Here is an 18694-nt window from a genome sequence, read left to right as displayed (position 1 = left end):
AACTGCAGGGCAATATTTGGGAAAGGAACATAATGCTGCACAAGATGTGCTGCAGAATCCTAACGATGACATTTAGTGATGAGTGAGCATGCTCGCTTATTAATAGTGTATCTGGTGTGATTTAATACTATGTTTGAGTCCCCACGGCGGCACGTCTTGAGTCTGTTAGACAGTTGCAACACATGCAGGGATTGCCTAACAAGCAGGTAATCCGAACAGCTGCGAGACATGCATCTGTGAGGACTCGAACATATTTGAGCATGCCGAAGACACTCTATTAGTACGCGAGCATGCTCAGATAACACCTTATACGAGCATGCTCACTCATCACTAATGGCATTTGAAGAGGCATTCCAGTATTAAAAAATATTCCTTGACCTTTAGTAAAAATATGTTGTAACTTTTATGATAACTTTCTGATAGTGAACCCTGTAATAAGTCATGAATATTTTACTTCCTGCATTGTGAACCTTCTTGTACTTGAAATATTAAGCAGCCGCTTTAAATTGTCAGCAGATATTGCCGCCCTGCAATTCCTGGGAGGATTTTATGTTGCAGTAGATTTTGCCGGTCCTGTATATATTCTAATTTACCGGCTAGGAGTACATTTAATTCAAGGGTTGGCTATGTGGATTGGCATGGGATGGCTGCTCCAAGGTGCTCAACTCGTGAAGTGCGGAAGGCCTTGACACACTATCCAATCAGTTCTGATAAAATGGATTTGAAGGCTGTGTACACGGAGCTGGAATCGCAGAGCGCGCCGCCCAGATGTGTCTCGGTTAAAATGTGCAAAGCACATGAATCATTTATGAGACAACAGGAATGAAAGGTGAAATGTTGACAATAAAGGATTCTGATGTGTGGTGTAGATAGATCTTAAAATTTGCTCTCTGCAAATGGGGTCAAGTTATGTCAACACATTTGCCACACTTCACACACCTAACCTGCTCTGGTTGCACAATCCGACAATTTGGCTTTAGGAATTCCACTGTAAGAGTAGGTGCACGCCACCATTTTTCTCTCCGTCTTAGAAAACGTATTCTGATCAGACTGACGAGTTTGCTCAGAGTGCCATCAGTTTTTCTCGGAGGTGGAGAGAGGAAAAAAAAAAACAATTTCTCCACCCTTTTCATACTGTCCGTGAAAATCAGACCGTGCTCTGACGTTCTCCCAAGTGCGGTCCGATGCTTTTCATGGACCCTTTCACTTGCTTTGCCAATTTCGACCACATACCATTCCGATTTTTTTTTTTCTAATATGAGTACAAGTGATATCCGTGAAAACCACAGATGTCGCTCGTCCGATATACGGTAATCAGTCATGTGTACGAGCCCTAATTAGAATTTTTAAGACCTTGTCCCATTGGTCCATGTATTGAAAATGCTTCTAGGAGAGTTTATTTATAAAGCTCTGTGTATTGGTTTTTAATTTTTGTTTTCGTAAGATTTTCAGCTATGGAGCAGGTGGTAAAGATCTCAATCCGTTAACTAATGCCGATCAACTATGTACAAGTAGATTGTTGCCGGTTACGTTCCTGTCTACACTGACGTATACCGAAGGGAGCAGAACGGTGGCTACTACGATTGTTCTGTCCTCATACAGAAGGGTGTTATTGGCAGCACATTCCCTGTTATCCCAGGGGGCGATATGCTGACGATCAATGATTGATCTGTTTATGCTTGGAAAGCAAAAGAAAAAAATCTGATCCCCCAACAAACAAGCATTTTACTCATTCTTCACATGATCATCGGCATTTTTACACAGGACGATACATGGGAATTCATTTACCGATTTTCTCTGCCAGTGTAAATGGACTTTTAGAAATGGGTTTTACCCAGAGGTGTAGATGAGGATGAAAAAGTGTTACATTGGCCTTACAGATATGGTTAAAAGGGATTATTGAAGCCCTGCAAATATATGGAGATATATTTCGACTTCTACAATGACGCCACGGATTTAGTCAAGTCCTGTATCCGTGACGGCTTTTTCTTCATGCCTGCTAGAAACCATAACTGTGGTCACTGCTACTTTTCATGTGCAGCACAAAAAATTAGTGAGCCGTGTCTATTCATCGATTAATCTTGCAGGACCCCGGAGGGGAACATGGCAAGAGGTAAAGTCCAAGTAGATTTGTGCTAGAAAGCGGCTCGATCACCAGGTCAAGAGACCAGTTTGTGGTCTTACATTATTCCCGTTGCTCCTTGAGATTTTTTTATTTTTTTTCCTTCAAAATTTTGTGTTAAATCCGCTTTATTTTTGTTTGGGGGATTTTTGTTTATTACTTATTATAGTCTTTACAAGGGGGTGTGACTCAAAATTATTTTGCATAGCATCCTAAAGATACACCCTCTTGGTAAGATCTTTTAAAAGATTACATAAGTACGGTATATCTGCTCATGCCTTCAGGACCTTGTGTCTGATAATTTGCTGCTTTATACCGTTTGGAACAACGACGATGTCGCTCATTCTAAGGCACAAAAGTCCGAGATCAGATCCTTTTTATTTATTTATTTTTGTGGCTTATTGTATTGTTAATGTGACAGGTTGGGAGGTTATTTTATGCATATATGTTGTTCCTGAGAAATAGACTAGGTACCGTAAATCATAATATGAGGTTTCATATATTGAGTAAATTGCTGCACCTTATTTAAAGACAACAACAACAAAAAAAATCACAGATGCATTTTTTTGGGGATCTGGGGATGTAATGATTGCCTGTTGCTTTATGCATACATTAAGCGATCTACCAAAACTCTGCCGATTTCACCTTCTCATCAATTTTTGGCTCTTTCATGCGATCGTATAGCTTGTTAATCCTTACATTTGGTCTTTATGCTAAAGTCATATGGTCATGGCAGATATATAAAAATTTCTATATATAAAATGTGTGTATGTATGTATGTGTGTGTGTGTGTATGTATGTATGTATGTATGTGTGTATATATATATATATATATATATATATATATATATATATATATATAAAATTTATTTTATACAATTTTTTTTTTTTTGGGGGTGGGGGTCTGACACGCTGGGACTTGTTGTTCCGCTGACTGTGGGGCGGGTCACGATGCCTTCCTTGGATTACAAAATCTCAGACATATTGTGTTTCCAGGACGTAAAATGAATTCCGTTGTATTAATGTACTATGTGCTAATTCACCGGGATTAAAAATAGAAGCGTTTTTACTGCACAGTCACAACATGATGTAAAGAGGGATTTCAGGGCTGGGTGCAGTGTGCCGCTGGGTTTCTTGCTGTGACACCATCCTGCTATCTGCAATGCATCATTCCGATACCCTGTTAGGGGGGGAAAGATCTACTCATTTTAACCTTTTGTATAAAGCTTAGGACATGGAAATTGGGATGCATAATACATGGAAAACTTTTTACTATTAGATTATCTATGTATCTTCTTGTAGTTTATTATGACTTTAGTACGTCTTTGGCTGTGTGGGTTTTTTTTTTTTTTTTTTTCTTTTTTTGTCTTTCATCTCCTGGTAGTATATCCTCGTCATCACCGGTATAAATATTCCAGATCTCAAGAGTTTTAAGGCTGTGACGTCCAGTAGTTGTGTGTTGGAGACTGACAGCCAGATACTATGGGTGAGACTGGGAAGTGGCTGCTTTACACCACAAAGGCGGTGGCCTGATGGCAGCTAGATGCCAGAGGAAGCAGTTTTATGGCCCAGATGATGGAGGCTGAAAAGGCCCAGAGACAAGTGAGATGGGGATAAGGTGGCAATGTGACTAATGGATATTTGAAGAGCAGGGGAACGTTGTGGCAAAGCGGAGGAAAGTCTCCACCATCTTTGTCCTAAAGCTTTTAGCTACATAGCCCTGATTGTGAAAGATGACATTGAAAAATATGGAGGCATCACAACCCGCCACAAGTATTACGCTTGACATATGACAAACGCAGAATACTAGTGCAAACATTGGGGAAATGCCAAAATTAACGTTACTGTTTTAGCTTTTCATGTCATTAAAGTGGTATTCCCATCTCCAAGATCCTATCCCAGTATGTAGTAGGTCTAATAATAATACTAGCAAATACCTCCATTTAGAAATTTAGTATAGTTCTGATTGGGTATGTCGCGCACCTCATGTGCGGTGGCATAGGTGGGCATGGTTACAACCACCAGCAGTTAGCTGTTAGTGGTCGTAGCCATGGAGATACTAAAGCTACTGCAATTCCTTGCCCCTGCCAAAAGGCATAGTGAATCAGAAGAACTATACTACATTTCCAATTGACGGTATTTGCTAATATTACAGCTACTACATATTGGGATAGTATCTTGGAGATGGGAATACCCCTTTTAAGTATATTTTTAGGGTATAGTGGATTTTTACCTTACCTTTTTGTGCATTCGAAAACCTGTTTGAGAATTTCGTTTTATCTGAAATTTGGAAAACTGTCCACCTTTTTTTTTTTTTTTTTTTTTTTTTTTTTTTTTTTTTTTTTTTTTTTTTTTTTTTTTTTTTTTTTTTCCCCCCCCCCCCCCCCCCCCCAAAATCAAGCTGCAATATTACACACAGCCCGCAGACAGGAGCTGCACTATTTCTGGAAGTAAACACCCCCTTTTTTTTTTTTTTTTTTTTTTTTTTTTTCCTTCTCCGTTAGCTATAGTAAGTGTGACCATTCATTTATAATTATTTTTATATCTTGTCTTTTGCAATGTTTTTTTCTTTTTAATAGGAATCCTGGAATTTATAAGTATAGCTGTGGGTCTCGTCAGCATTCGAGGTGTCGACAGCGGCCTGTACCTAGGAATGAACGAGAAAGGGGAACTGTATGGGTCGGTAAGTTCTTCTTCAAATTTTTCTACTGTTGCTGAAATTCGTTTTGGCCACTTGTCTTAGACTTTGCTATTCGTTATGAAATGATTGCAGATCTGACTTTTTATAACATAATAATGTATTGTACAATTTAGTAAATGTTAAGCCCCTAAAAAATAAAGTGAAATCATAAAGCTCCAATTTTTAATAGTAAAATTTAGCCCACATAGCAGAGAGCTATGAATGATTGATTAATTTTACTGTATAAAAAAAAAGGCAAAAACTCCCACAATGGAAGTTTTGATGTATGATAAAAAATAGTTTTTGCAGGCTTTACTCCAATATTTTTTTTTTTGTGTTTTAAATCGTGACCTGTGAAAATTTTGGCCAGAGTGAAGTCAAGATGATGCCTAAATTTAAAGGAGGAGTGGGGAGGGAGTTGTCACCGGACTGCACTGTTGGATGCGTTAATGTGTGATAGATGTACAAAAGTCAGATGTGCTCAAAAACGAATTGAAATGCACAAGAATACACCGCATTGTAAGGAGACCACCATAAATCAAACCTGTCAGTCCCCCGCTGGTATTCCCCTGCATACAGATCGTCATTCATGTGCCTGATAATGTCCTAAGGGTGAGACAGCTAAGGCCTGGTCAGAATGGGAAGCAGAACTTGCATAATAAAGTAACCTGAGGGCTTTCAAAATAAAGTATGTGAGGACATCTCGAGACAGGACAACACAGAGCATTTAAGCAATACGCATCTGACATAACCTTTCTGTCAGAGGACAAAGTGGGCACTCTCTTGCCGTCCCTTTATTGAACGGCCATGAATTCAATGTTTTCAAGTAAAGAAGGCAATGGGCACCAAATAATAAGACAAGACAACAATAATATAATGGGGGAGTTGGCTCCTACATGAGATACATCGACGATGTACAAAGTGAAATTACATTCAGAGGGTCACAGAAAATTGCAATGAAAAGAGGCCTTCAAGAGAAGAGGTCTTCTCAAAATGATGGCCGGTATGTAGGAACTGATAATTGTCACTGGAAATCCGGTCTAGATAAATAGGAGGACTTCTCAACTAAGGTTTGTTGTTCAAGAGGTTACACTTTTTATTACCTAAATGAAATGCAGTTTAAGAATAAGATGACCTGTCTGATATCCGAACTGGTGACATTCATAGCTTCACAACATTTCAACTTTATTTGTAAATCAATGGTGGTCTCACTAGAGATATTCATGGCATATCCATCAGATAAGCCATGAATGTATGATAGATCTGCGTTTCGATTAAGAGGCGAGACTATTTGCCTGCTTGCATAGGATTTCTAAACCAAAAATTGGAGACAATCGCCAAATTTCCACTCACTGATGGAGGGTTTGCTTTTGGATTAGGGGACCCCCATTATGGAGGTAAGCAGGCGCTTGCCTCCTTGTCAAACATTTATCGCATTTCCTGTGGATATGTCACAAATGTCTCTTGTGAGACAATCCCTTAAATAGCTTTATTGCCTTTTTATACTGAAGTCTGCCAAGCAATCTGCTAATTATTGTATTATCAGTGTAGTTATCCTGAAACCCTGAGAGTGTGAGCTAGTTTATGTAGAAGCGCCCTGATCTGGTATCTAGAGGTGGAACCCCTTTCTTAATGGTTGGGCATTCTTGTGATGCTTCTAGGGGTGAAACACCTTTCTTAATGGTTGGGCATTCTTGTGATGCGTTAACTCCTTTAAAATGAGTTCTACATTGGGGAAAAAAAATATCTAGTTCTAGGTCAAGGCTTGATTACTACTGTGATGTTGAAGGGTTGTTCCACAATTTATTTATTTTTTTTATAGTGATGACATATCCTATGGCTAGGTCATCAATATCAGATCTGTGGAGGTCCAACAACCAGCACTCTTACTGATCAGTTGATTTTAGCTACGACCAGTTGTGGAGCTGAACAGTACAGCTTTGGCAGCTGCGTAGTAAGTAGCCACAGCTGGGTACTTCAAATCTGCCATTATTTTATTCGACGGAGCTGTGCTGTTCATTCGGCCATTGCTGGTGCCGAGAACAACTCATCAGTGGGAAAACCATGTGTCACCCCTCCCAGCATACTTATATTGATTACCTATCCATCAATATAAAAGTAGTGGAACAACCCTTTTTAAGTAGACTGAAAGTGACTTTGAATAATTAGATGGAGTAAGGTTTGTAGTAAATAAGCAGTTCCCATAAAACCAGAGGGTAAAGCGAGAGTGCTCTGCCATTTACGGGAGCTATATATTACACAGAACAGAGTGGTTATAAAAAGTTTCTTGCTCTGGAAGACCTTGTCTGGCATTACGTAGAAAGCCCATCGATTTCAGTAGACGCTGTGTAATAATTACCGTAGTCCTCGGGTGGCATCTAGTAGTGGGCACTTTCTGATCATGTCTCTCGTGAATTACAGTTGATCACTTGGGATCCCGTCTAATATTTTAAGCTTGTTATTTCTATATCTGTAGGCATTGGGGAAATAAAATATATAGTTAGATGGTGTCCATCTTATAAGGGATATTTGATATTGTTTCCTCCTTTTGGTCTACGGAAACCTTTTAGACTTGTGCTCACACATTCACTTTTCTGAGTGGGATGTGTGAACTTGTCCCAGAGAACAGTAGTTTTCACACATCTTTGTGAATACTCAACAAATCACTTTGATACTGCCATGCAAATTGTGTGAATGCGGAATTGTCAAACAATGAGCAATCCATAGGTGTTGGCTACTACAAAGAGCAGTTAACACATTTCTGAAGAAGGTAATGATGAGGAAATGATTGCATTGGCCAATTTCCTGCCACATTATTTTACATGTGTACCCTTTGGTGTCAGGAGGTACATTTTTGTATAGATTGGAATTTTAATGGTTAGCTGTAAGGAATGTTCTTCAAAGCATCCCACTGGCTAACCTTACTGTTTTTCTTTCCTCGAAGTCTGAATGTTCTCCCATGTTCTCATGGGATTCCAAATAATCATGATACTATCCATGAAAATGCATTACACTTACGGTCACATTCATGTTCTGTCTTACCGAACCGACTATAGCACAAACCGCTCTCTGTAGCCACTCTTGATTGTGAACCTTGCCATTCTGATGTATGGCCAACGACAAAGATGGGCCACGTTTTCAAGATTAACCACTCTTTTTGAAAATTGCTGACTCAACAAGAGGGCTAAGGTCAACTACATAATATCCTAATTGGTCATATGGGAAGGGGATGTCCCCATAAGGTAGTCTTTCCAAAACATCAGAAGCATGGGGTGATTTAGACTAGAGCTTCAAAAAATGAAAGTATCTCTAAAGCTGGCTATAAACAGTATGTAGCTATTTGAATTGGCCAGTTTGGGCATCAGCTATTTCTCCTGTAGACTGCCTATTAGAAATGAGCAGTTTTATTCAAGTAGAATTAAATTTTTCTTGAATTAAAAAAAACAACAAAAACAAATGTTTTCTTCAGAGTACAGATTTTTTTATTGTTTGCAAAATGGTGTCTATCTAGACTAGCTTGAAGTTCAGCCTCGGACATGACTGCACAGTGACATCAGAGGCCTAGTCAAGCCGAAAGCCATGGCTTAGAATGAAGCGGCCATAGAGAATGGGCCAAGGGGAAAAGAAGAGGGTCCAGAGGACTGTGGGCTGCTCGAATGGTGGGATAGGTGAGTATTAAAGTTTCTTAAAACCAATGTTTATTATGCTCTGGCGAGACCCCAGAACATAATAAGGAACATTTAATACTAGGAGAATAATTTTTGCTGAAATCAAATTTCCCTGTAAGATCATCTCAATTTGGTAAAATTTGAATTTTGGCAGGTTTGATTTTTTTTTTTTTTTTTCTCTTCTTTTCGCCATACACAAACACACACCTGGTTTGGCTGAGTAGACATGTATTTGGCCAGATAAACATTGGATGCCATACGTATAACGGGCGATTGTCATTCGATTTAGGGAAGAAATTGGCTGCAGCTTTACACGGCCTTCTAAAAAATTGCTTGTCTTCACTGCCCTATTGAATAAAATGGGGCCAAGTAGAATTCATTTTTTTACATCTAGCATTCAGACCGAAAATATGGAGGTGTGAACAAGCCCTGATTAGTGAGTCGTCTTTATCGTATAATAATCCATTACAGTTTCTAAAATATAGCAAAAGAAATTAAAAATGTTAGAGCTATAAAGTTGGCAAAAACATTCAGATCCAATAACAATGGGTATGAAAGGAGCGCTATGCTGGTAAATGATTTGACATTAGGGATCTGTCAATATTTCTAGTCTAGCAAGAGGCCTAGTAATTTCAAGCATCTCTTCAATGTTCCAAATTCTGAACAATGACTATATTGTGACACAGGAGACAACATTAAATGTTCCATTGTGTCAGTCGGCAACTTTCTACTGGTCACAAAAATGCAAAAAAGTCTAGGAATACATTTTTCTTTTCCCACCCATGTGTTTATAACTGAGAACTGCCAACAACCACAGAATCCACAACACACATTGTTCAGATAAAGGGACCGCAAAATGTAATGTAATTAGTAATGCATGTAACCGAGTTTTACGCCTCCTATTTCTGGTTTGTGGAGTGATTCTAGGTCAGTTTGTTGCCGATAAACATATTCACACAAGCTACAATGTCACTTTTTTATTATGTCAGGAACAGCATAAATGGCACTACCTATATCTACCAGATTTTGGATACTATTTACCTAGTGTCTTAGAATCATAGATTTGGAAGGGACCTCCTGGGCCATCTGGTCCAACCCCCTGCTCAAAGCAGGATTCGTTAAATCATCCCAGTCAGATGTCTGTCCAGCCTCTGTTTGAAGACTTCCATTGAAGGAGAACTCACCACTTCATCTGTATCAGACTGGGGTACCAAGGGCCCACCAGTAACATTGATTCTGGGGGCCCTCTCTTAAGCTATGTGCAAATATTATTCACCAGTGATGGAGGATACTGTGTGGATTGCAGCTGGTCTTCAATGTAATTTCATTCTAGGTTTCCATAAAATAATACAATGGGTAGTTTGTTAAATAAATGAGATGCTGCCTTTGTGTGCATATTGTGCATTAAGTGTACTGTGCCAAGCACTGCTCATGTGGTGGGCCCACTCCTGCACAGGGGCCCACCGGGAGATTTACCTGTTTCCCCTATGGTCCAGTCCTCAATTCTGGGAATCTGCAATGCCATGGCATGTCTGCAATCATCAGATTTTTACGAGGAATGTACACAGAAATCTGGGGGGTGATAGAGGGCCCTCCCAGCCTAACCATTTGAATGCCACGATTGCTGTTCATCATAGCATTGAAGTGGATAAATCGCTATAATCACAATTGGCTTTAATTGTGGGTGTCTGCTGTGTAAAAGAGCCGGCACCCACTACATGGTAGATATTGGAAAAAGCTGGCAAATGCCAAGCAGGGAGTGAGGCCGCTCAGTAAGGGATATCTCCAGATCCGTAGCTGGAGCACTCCTGCACAGGGATCCACCAGGGGATTCACCTGTTCACCTATGTCCAGTCCCCATCATCTGCTAAATCCAAAGTAATTTTGAAAATCTGCAATGCCCATGACTTGTCTACAATCAGATTTTTACCAGGAACATACATAGAAATCTGCGGTCCCAATGGTGATGACGGCAGGCCCACCCTTTCGAACCATTTAGATCCCATGGTTGCTGTTCACCATAGCACCTAAGTGGATAAACTGCTATGATCAAAACTAGCTCCAGTCGCGGTGTCTTCTGTGGCAAACAGCTGGCATCTATAGAGTATGGGATTTACTGCTTATAAATTCTACAGATTTCTGTCATACATATATGGTTGCTGTCGAGAGAAGTGGGTAAATGTGAGGCATTGGGTGAAGCCACTCAGTTAAGATCACAGCCCCATAGCGGTTGTATGGTCTTCTTTCAATGGCCGTATGCCACTGATTTTTAGCACTTTGCTTTTCCCCGTACCATAGATGTAGAGGGGGAGGTAATGGTAGCAGTAGTACCTAGGTCCTGGTACCCAAGGAGACCCAAAGGTCTCTTTGCCACATAAGATGGATAAAATTTGGATTATGGATAAAATGACGTTTCCAGGAAAAATGTCAGCCATAATTGCTGATTATGCAGTTATCTTATAGTCTCCAAAGTATCTACATACGTTCAGCCTGCGTGGGGAAGTCCTCGGAGTCGCCTAATTAACCAGTCTTGTAGAATAAAACCTTCGCCTGTTTATATAACAGAATTTTTAGATTTCTTTTGTAGTTTTGTAAAGTGGGGTGAGACCGGTGTGGGGGAGGGGATGAGCTATTTGTTTGCCTTCCATGCACTGTACATGTCACTCCCAGTTAAGAGATTCCTCCGGTGATATTAAATAATGCATTTTACCTTCCATGCAGATAAATAATTAAAACTCTGAAATAGCCCACTGATCAGTACATACTATAAAAGCCTTCGGAGCACCAATCATTAAAGATCCCATACAGCGTGTACTGCCTCCCGAAATGTAAATATGGCGTGTTCTCGATGAAGCGATCATTTTAGCCATGATTAATTTATTATTGGGGGAGGGGGGGTGCGCTGCCTATAGGGACCTCAGACGGAGCTTTTCATGAGAAAATTACAGCTTTTAACTGTGCAGATCATTTAAGGTATCTCCAAGGCGAAACGGTTGGAGACCCAATTCTCCTATTTTTGTGGGACATTTATATGGATTGCGGCTCAACACTCATTATAATTAATATAGAATTATTAAAATTAGAAAATTGTACAAATTATTTGAATTACTTTTTAGCTTGAAACTTGGAAACTGTGAGTAGTGGTCCCCTAGGAAGAAAAATGTAGAATAAAACCAAATGTACAGTGTAATCCCCTCTACAATATCTTGCAGAATAAGTAGTGGCCTAACGGGATTCCCAGACTGTTTGATAGGAATTTTTGGTGCTGTCATCCAAATATATGGAGAGAGCGGCAACATCTCCACTGACACATGAGCATGGCAAGGCTCCAGCCTTAAAAAAAAAAAAAAAAAAAAAAAAAAAAAAAAGATTGACACATATCTTATATTTATGGCATATCTTGTGAATGTACTATGAATGCCCCAGATGGGACAACCACAAACTTTCAATGACCTAGTCTGATCTGAGTCCAAGAATCGAGCACACCGTTTTATTGAAAAAAGTTGTGCGGGAATATGGGTGCTTTCATATTGCTTCTTAGCACCCATTCGGTGGACCTGTCGGGGCTTATGTCTGCACCCCTAGCAAGACATGGTTTGAACTTATGCACCAATGGGGCCATAGACCGTAATGGTGCCGGCAGAGCGAACGTGAGCTCTGACGTGCATCATTTCCAGGAGTGTATGCCTACTGGAGGTGGACACTCGGACGTAGTAGACTGCTCACGTTCCCTCTGTCGGTACCATTACTATCTATGGCCCTGTCGGCACATACGTCTGGATCCCGTTTTGCTGGGAGTTTGGACGGAAGCCCTGACGGGACCATAAATTCTATAAATGCCTCCTTTAGTCCTAATATGAATACTTGTACCTCTACTCATGACCAAAACCCCAAAGGACTCGATAGATCCAAATTAGATTCACATGAAAGACATGAAATTGACCTATTGATTTATATGGACTGACCTCTTATCTCTCAAGTTGCCAAAACCTTAAGGGAATTTCGATTTCTTGACACTAGTGTTGCCAACCGGTAATTGGATTATAGAATAGGTTCTAATTACAACAAACTTTCATACGTTATCTTTTTTGAACACCGGTACGGCTAAAGGGTGACCATACGCATTAGATAAAATTATAATAAAATGGTGGATAGTGACCACACTGAACGATCATTGTTTATTTCACCAAACCAGCCAATCATTCGCTTTGATTGCCGAGCTGAAAAAAATTCTTTATGAAAATCTTCCCGACCCGTGCTTTGAATGGTTGGCTATTGATCAACATTGGCTGCAACATTGTCCCAAAAAAGCCAATATTGGCTTATGTAGTGTAAGATGTGTTTGGGTTAATTGCCAAGTTTTAATTGTTTATTGGAATATTTTCATCTAATGTGTATTTCGGCCTTAAAGGGAATCTGTTACGAGGTTTTTACTACCTCATCTTAGCGCAGCATGATGTAGGAAAGGAGACCCTGATTCCAACGATGTATCACTTAGTTTACTGGGTGCAACAGTTCTGATACAATTGGAGTTTTAGATCTAACATAAGCAGAGCTCAGAAAGCTGCCCCCGCCCACACCACAGCTTTCTGGGTGCATAGTTTATTGACAGTGAGCTGCTTATAAGAGGTGGTGTGGTCGGACTAAGACTTGCATGCACTGTGATCTGGGTAGTAATAATAAAAGGTGATTAAAACATTCATTGCATGGAAACAAAACCACAAAGCCAAATAAGTGACAAATCCATAAAATCTGAGCCTCCGCTGCTACCTCATGCTGTCCTCAGATTATATAGCAGAAGAGCAGAAACCTTTTAATTGTGAAAGATAACATATTTATTTACCTTTTTAATATTTTCTCTGTATAGTAGATAAAATAATATGAAGCAGTGCTTAATGCAATGAACTTTTTTTTTTAAATTTATTATGAGTGTTCAACTTCTGATTTCCCCCCCCAACCATCCCTTAAAATTTTCGTTCATGAGTGAGTACTAGTGATGACCGAGTATGCTCGGTGCTTGGGTAATCTCCGAATATTTTGGGCGCGCTCGGAGATTTAATTTGTTTCGCCCGCAGCTGCATGATTTGCAGCTACTTGACAGTCTGAATACATGTGGAGATTTCCTAACAAACAGGCATTCCTCACGTGTATTCGGGCTGTCAAGTAGCTGCAAATCATGCAGCTGCGGCGACACAAACTAAATCTCCGAGCACATCCAAAATACTCAGAGACCACCCAAGCAACGAGCATACTCGCTCACCACTAGTAAGTACTGCTGCATATGAATCGTCATTGGGTCTCCTTCACACGTCAGTTTTTCACATGCATACTATCCGATTTTTTTTTCTCAAACAGCACTCGTACGTATAACAGTTGACGGGGCTGTTCACACGTCTGTTTTTTTTGCAGACTGAGTGGTTCATGTAAAATCACGGAGATTTGTCCGATATCGATCCGAGTATTTGGATCAAACTATAAAATAGAAGTCCATAGATCTGTAAAAGAAAAAAAAAAAAAAATTGGACAGCACCCAGATGTCATCTGAGTGCAGTCCGTTTTTGAGTGACCGTTTAGGAGAAAGTGGAGAATTTTTTTTTTTTTTCCTTCACCAGTGAAAAATTGCTGACACTCTGCTGACACTCTGCTGACACTCTGCTGACACTCTGCTGACACTCTGCTGACACTCTGCTGACACTCTGCTGACACTCTGCTGACACTCTGCTGACAATCACTTATAGCTCAGTCCGTTTTTTTTCTCGTATGTAACAAAAACTGACTTCTGAATGAGGCCTTACTGTGGTGGAGCTAGTGTGTAGGAAAGAACAATAATGAAGCGTAGGTGCACTACTGATGAGGATTGGTCTATTTATAAGCGGGTGCAATGCCAGTGGCAGGCAAAATGGACAACACAAGAAAAAGTACCACTGTAGGGAATGCACACCACAATACGAAGTAAAAAGGCAAAACTTTATTAACATATTGCATTTATTGCCTGTGATTATTATATCACGCATGGGGGGGGGGGGGGACTTTGCTTTGGTTTTTTTAGTATGTTATTGTTAATAAAGTTTTGCCTTTTTACTTAGTATTGTGGTGTGCATTCCCTACAGTGGTACTTTTTCTTGTGTTGTCCAGTGTGTAGGAAAGAGGCTCTGAAGCCCCTATTCTGGTGGTTGATGGGGCCTCCACTGAGCACTCGTCTACTTGATAGGTGAGATGTGTGTTTTTATTTTTGTCTGGAACACGTCTTCAAGAATCCAATCGTACAAATCTAGGACTGAAGGTTTAATGAAAATTGCCCATTGATGAAATAGTCATTGCCAACCTTTGTTGTTGGAGTATCTTTTGTGATATTGAGTTTTCAGATCATCTGGGGTGTTTGTCGTCGCATACAATTCCTCCTCGAAGCTCACGCCTTGCTATATCTGCAAAAACCCTAGTCCATCCCCTCATTATCTCTCGCCTTGACTACTGCAACCTCCTGCTCAGTGGCCTCCCCTCGAACACTCTCGCACCCCTCCAATCTATTCTAAACTCCGCTGCCCGACTAATACACCTGTCCCCCCGCTATTCCCCAGCTTCTCCCCTCTGTCAATCCCTTCACTGGATCCCCATTGCCCAGAGACTCCAGTACAAAACCCTAACCATGACATACAAAGCCATCCACAACCTGTCTCCTCCATACATCTGTGACCTCGACTCCCGGTACTTTCCTGCATGCAACCTCCGATCCTCACAAGATCTCCTTCTCTACTCCCCTCTTATCTCCTCTTCCCACAATCGCATACAAGATTTCTCTCGTGCATCACCCCTACTCTGGAACTCTCTACCACAACATATCAGACTCTCGCCTACCATCGCAACCTTCAAAAAGAGCCTGAAGACCCACCTCTTCCGACAAGCCTATAACCTGCAGTAACCACCGATCGACCAAACCGCTGCATGGCCAGCTCTACCCTCGCCTACTGTATTATCACCCATCCCTTGTAGATTGTGAGCCTTCGCGGGCAGGGTCCTCTCTCCTCCTGTACCAGTTATGACTTGTATTGTTCAACATTATTGTACTTGTTTTCATGTATACCCCTCCCTACATGTAAAGCGCCATGGAATAAATGGCGCTATAACAATAAAAAATAATAATAATAATATCTGGTCATACAAAATTTTTGCAAAATCTATTGGATCACGACACCAACCCTTGTTGGAAAATCAGAGCATGAATATTAAAACTTCTCCTGTTTTTCTTTCTTCCAGGAAAAGTTGACCCGAGAGTGCGTATTTCGAGAGCAATTTGAAGAAAACTGGTACAACACGTATTCATCGAACCTCTATAAAAACGTGGACACTGGACGTCGATACTATGTAGCATTGAATAAAGATGGGACTCCGAGAGAAGGGAATAGGACTAAACGGAATCAGAAATTTACACATTTTTTACCTAGACCTGTGGACCCAGAAAAAGTTCCCGAACTTTATAAAGATATACTAAGCCAAAGTTGACAAAGACGTTTATTTCACTCGAGCCCTTAAAAAAAAAAAAAAAGGAAAAAAAATAAGTAACCACTATATTAAATCAAAAAAGGTTTCACCGATGGGTTCTTATTGGTTAGCTGGGTCATCACATCAGCTGCACTGTTGCCAAACTTTGTCGCATGCATAATATATGATGGAGGCTTGGATGGAACATGCTAATTCTGTTCTGCACTTAAAAGGATTGTCCTCCTGGAAGAAAGGCTGTGCCCATGAGTGCTTGATCTATTACAAGGCAAAGAGCTAAAAAAAAAATAATAATATAGAAACAAAGCAAGAAGGAATGAGGCCTGATGCATGCTGGAAAAATAGACATGCTTTTAAATTTTTGATCACCCCTTAATTCATCCTATATCAGCATAGCTGCCATATTTCGGTTCATCAAGAGTTTCGGCCAAAGGCCCGCTCAGTTATATGCTCATTTACAAAGGCAGGGATGGGTGCAGTCTTACTTTAAAAAAAAACAAAAAGACTTTTCAGTTAATTGCTCAATGAGGTGCCATCCTAATGAGCATGAATCAAAGACCTCTTAGAGAAAAAAAAGAAAAACCCGGAAGAAGAAAAAAAAAAAAAACAAAAATGTAAAAAAAAAAATACTATACAAAAACAAACTTTAAAATTTATTTATAGAAATTCCAAAGGCAACATTATATTTATTTTATATATTTATTTATTATATAGAGTTTATTTTTAATGAAATATGTACAGGCCAGATAGGCATTTTCGAAGCTTTAGGCTCGGTAAGCATTATCTGTTAAAAGACCATTATGAACCTGTGGTAAATTCATGCAAGTTTATTATTAAGGTGCATGGATGAAGCTAAATAATAAAAAAAAATGGAAGAAAACCAATAATGACCCTCTAGGTGACAATCTGCTCTGTGGCCATTTTTCTGTTAAGTGCAACCACCTTATGCAACCCCCATACTGAATTATTGACTGTAAAAAAAAAAAAAAAGAAAAGCCGGTCCTTTTAAATAACCCCATAATCCAGTTGTCTCATGAATATAACTTTTTTTTTTTTTTTTTTTTTTTTTTTTTTAATAAAAACTGGATTCTCTATGCCTGGTGTGATTTGCTAGGGGTAGATAATGGCCAGCCCACAAATTTTCCCTACAGTGGCCATTGCAGGGGAAAATGTAATTTTAGGTGACAGCCATTTATTCAAATGAATGGCTGATACTGTGTTCCTAAACTCCAGTCCTCACGGCCCCCAACACATGTTTTCAGGGTTCCCTTAATATTGCACAGGTGAGAGAGAACCTGTTGCAATTCCTGATGCCTTGATAATAATTCCATCATGTGCAATACTAAGGAAATACTCCAAATGATCTGGTTTGTTGGCCGTGAGGACTGGCGTTTGGGGAAACATCTGTGTAATATATGGATACGCTGGGTTCACCAGAGTGGAGACGCTCTGACACATACAGTGAAGGAATTAATTATTGGCTCCTTTGCTGATTTTTGTAAGTTTGCCCACTGACAAAATCTATACAGGCTTGTCAGCAGTTTTTGCCGATATAATATACGGCCACTGCCTTTCAGGGCTTATCTACAGCATTCTATAATGTTGTAGATAAGCCCCCTGTCTGACCTGCAAGATAAGAAAAATAAGTTTTATTACACGCACCCGGGGGGGGGCGGTCCGATGGGTGTCGCAGGTCCGTCTCCGGCGCCTCCCATCTTCTTGTGATGCCGCCCCCCTACTTGTTCATCACTCCCCGGCATCGTGCTCCTGCGCAGGCGTACTTATCTACCCTGTTCAGGGCACAGTAAAGTACTGCAGTGCACAGGCACCAGGAGAGGTCAGAGAGGCCCTGCGCACTGCAGTACTTTGCTCTGCCCTCAACAGGGTATGTAAGTACGCCTGCACAGGAGCACAATCCTGGGGAGCAATGAAGAAGCGGGAGGGCGGCATCGCAAGAAGATGGGAGGCGCCAGACCCGGACCTGCGACACCCATCAGACCGGAATGCCCCCTGAGTATAATAAGAAAAATAACTTTTATCTTCCAGGTTGGATCGGGGGCTTATCTACAGCATTATAGAATGCTGTAGATAAGCCCTGAAAGGCGGCGGCTGCTGCATCTTATAGCGGCCAAAACAGGTGACAGGTTCCCTTTTAAGCGTAGGTTAATTTTAACATTGAGAGAGAGAGAATATTTATTTTAAATATTTATTTTTACTCATTTATATAACGCCTTTAATTCCACAGCGCTTTACAGACATTATTGTCACTATCCCCAATGGGGCTCACAATCTAAATTCCCTATCAGTATGTCTTTGGAATGTGGGAGGAAACTGGAGAACCCAGAGGAAATCCACGTAAACACTTGAGAACATACAAACTCCTTGTAGATGTTGTCCTTGGTGGGTTTTGACCCCAGAATAAAATCCAGAAAATTACATTGTATAAATTATATGAATTTGCATTTTGCAGTGAGAAATAAGTATTTGATCCCCTACCAAGCATTAAGCGTTCTGGCTCCTACAGACCAGTTAGATGCTCCTAATCAACTCGTTAACTGCATTAAAGACAGCTGTCTTACATAGTCACCTTTATATGACTCCTGTCCACAGACTCAGTCAGACTCTAACCTCTACAGCACGGGCAAGACCAAAGCGCTTTCTAAGGATGTCAGGGACAAGATCATAGACCTGCACAAAGCTGGAATGGGCTACAAAACCATAAGTAAG

The 18694-nt window shown here is 40.3% G+C and overlaps 1 protein-coding gene across 1 annotated transcript in view; it reads left to right on the top strand.

Moving 5' to 3' along the window:
* FGF9 (fibroblast growth factor 9) overlaps positions 1–17472 on the top strand; it is a 51799-nt gene extending 34327 nt beyond the window's left edge. Inside the window, exons 2-3 of the mRNA XM_073583034.1 lie at positions 4702–4805; positions 15725–17472. Of these exons, the coding sequence (XP_073439135.1) occupies positions 4702–4805; positions 15725–15970 (350 nt within the window). The 3' untranslated portion in view covers positions 15971–17472. The remainder of the gene's footprint in view (positions 1–4701; positions 4806–15724) is intronic.
* Positions 17473–18694: the final 1222 nt, after the last annotated feature.

The sequence above is a fragment of the Dendrobates tinctorius genome, unplaced genomic scaffold, assembly GCF_039654945.1.
Source record: "Dendrobates tinctorius isolate UK_male_01 unplaced genomic scaffold, ASM3965494v1 ptg000075l, whole genome shotgun sequence".
NCBI lineage: Eukaryota > Metazoa > Chordata > Amphibia > Anura > Dendrobatidae > Dendrobates > Dendrobates tinctorius.
The sequence above is the reverse complement of the archived record's forward strand: the minus strand, read 5'-3'. Positions and strand labels throughout refer to the sequence as shown.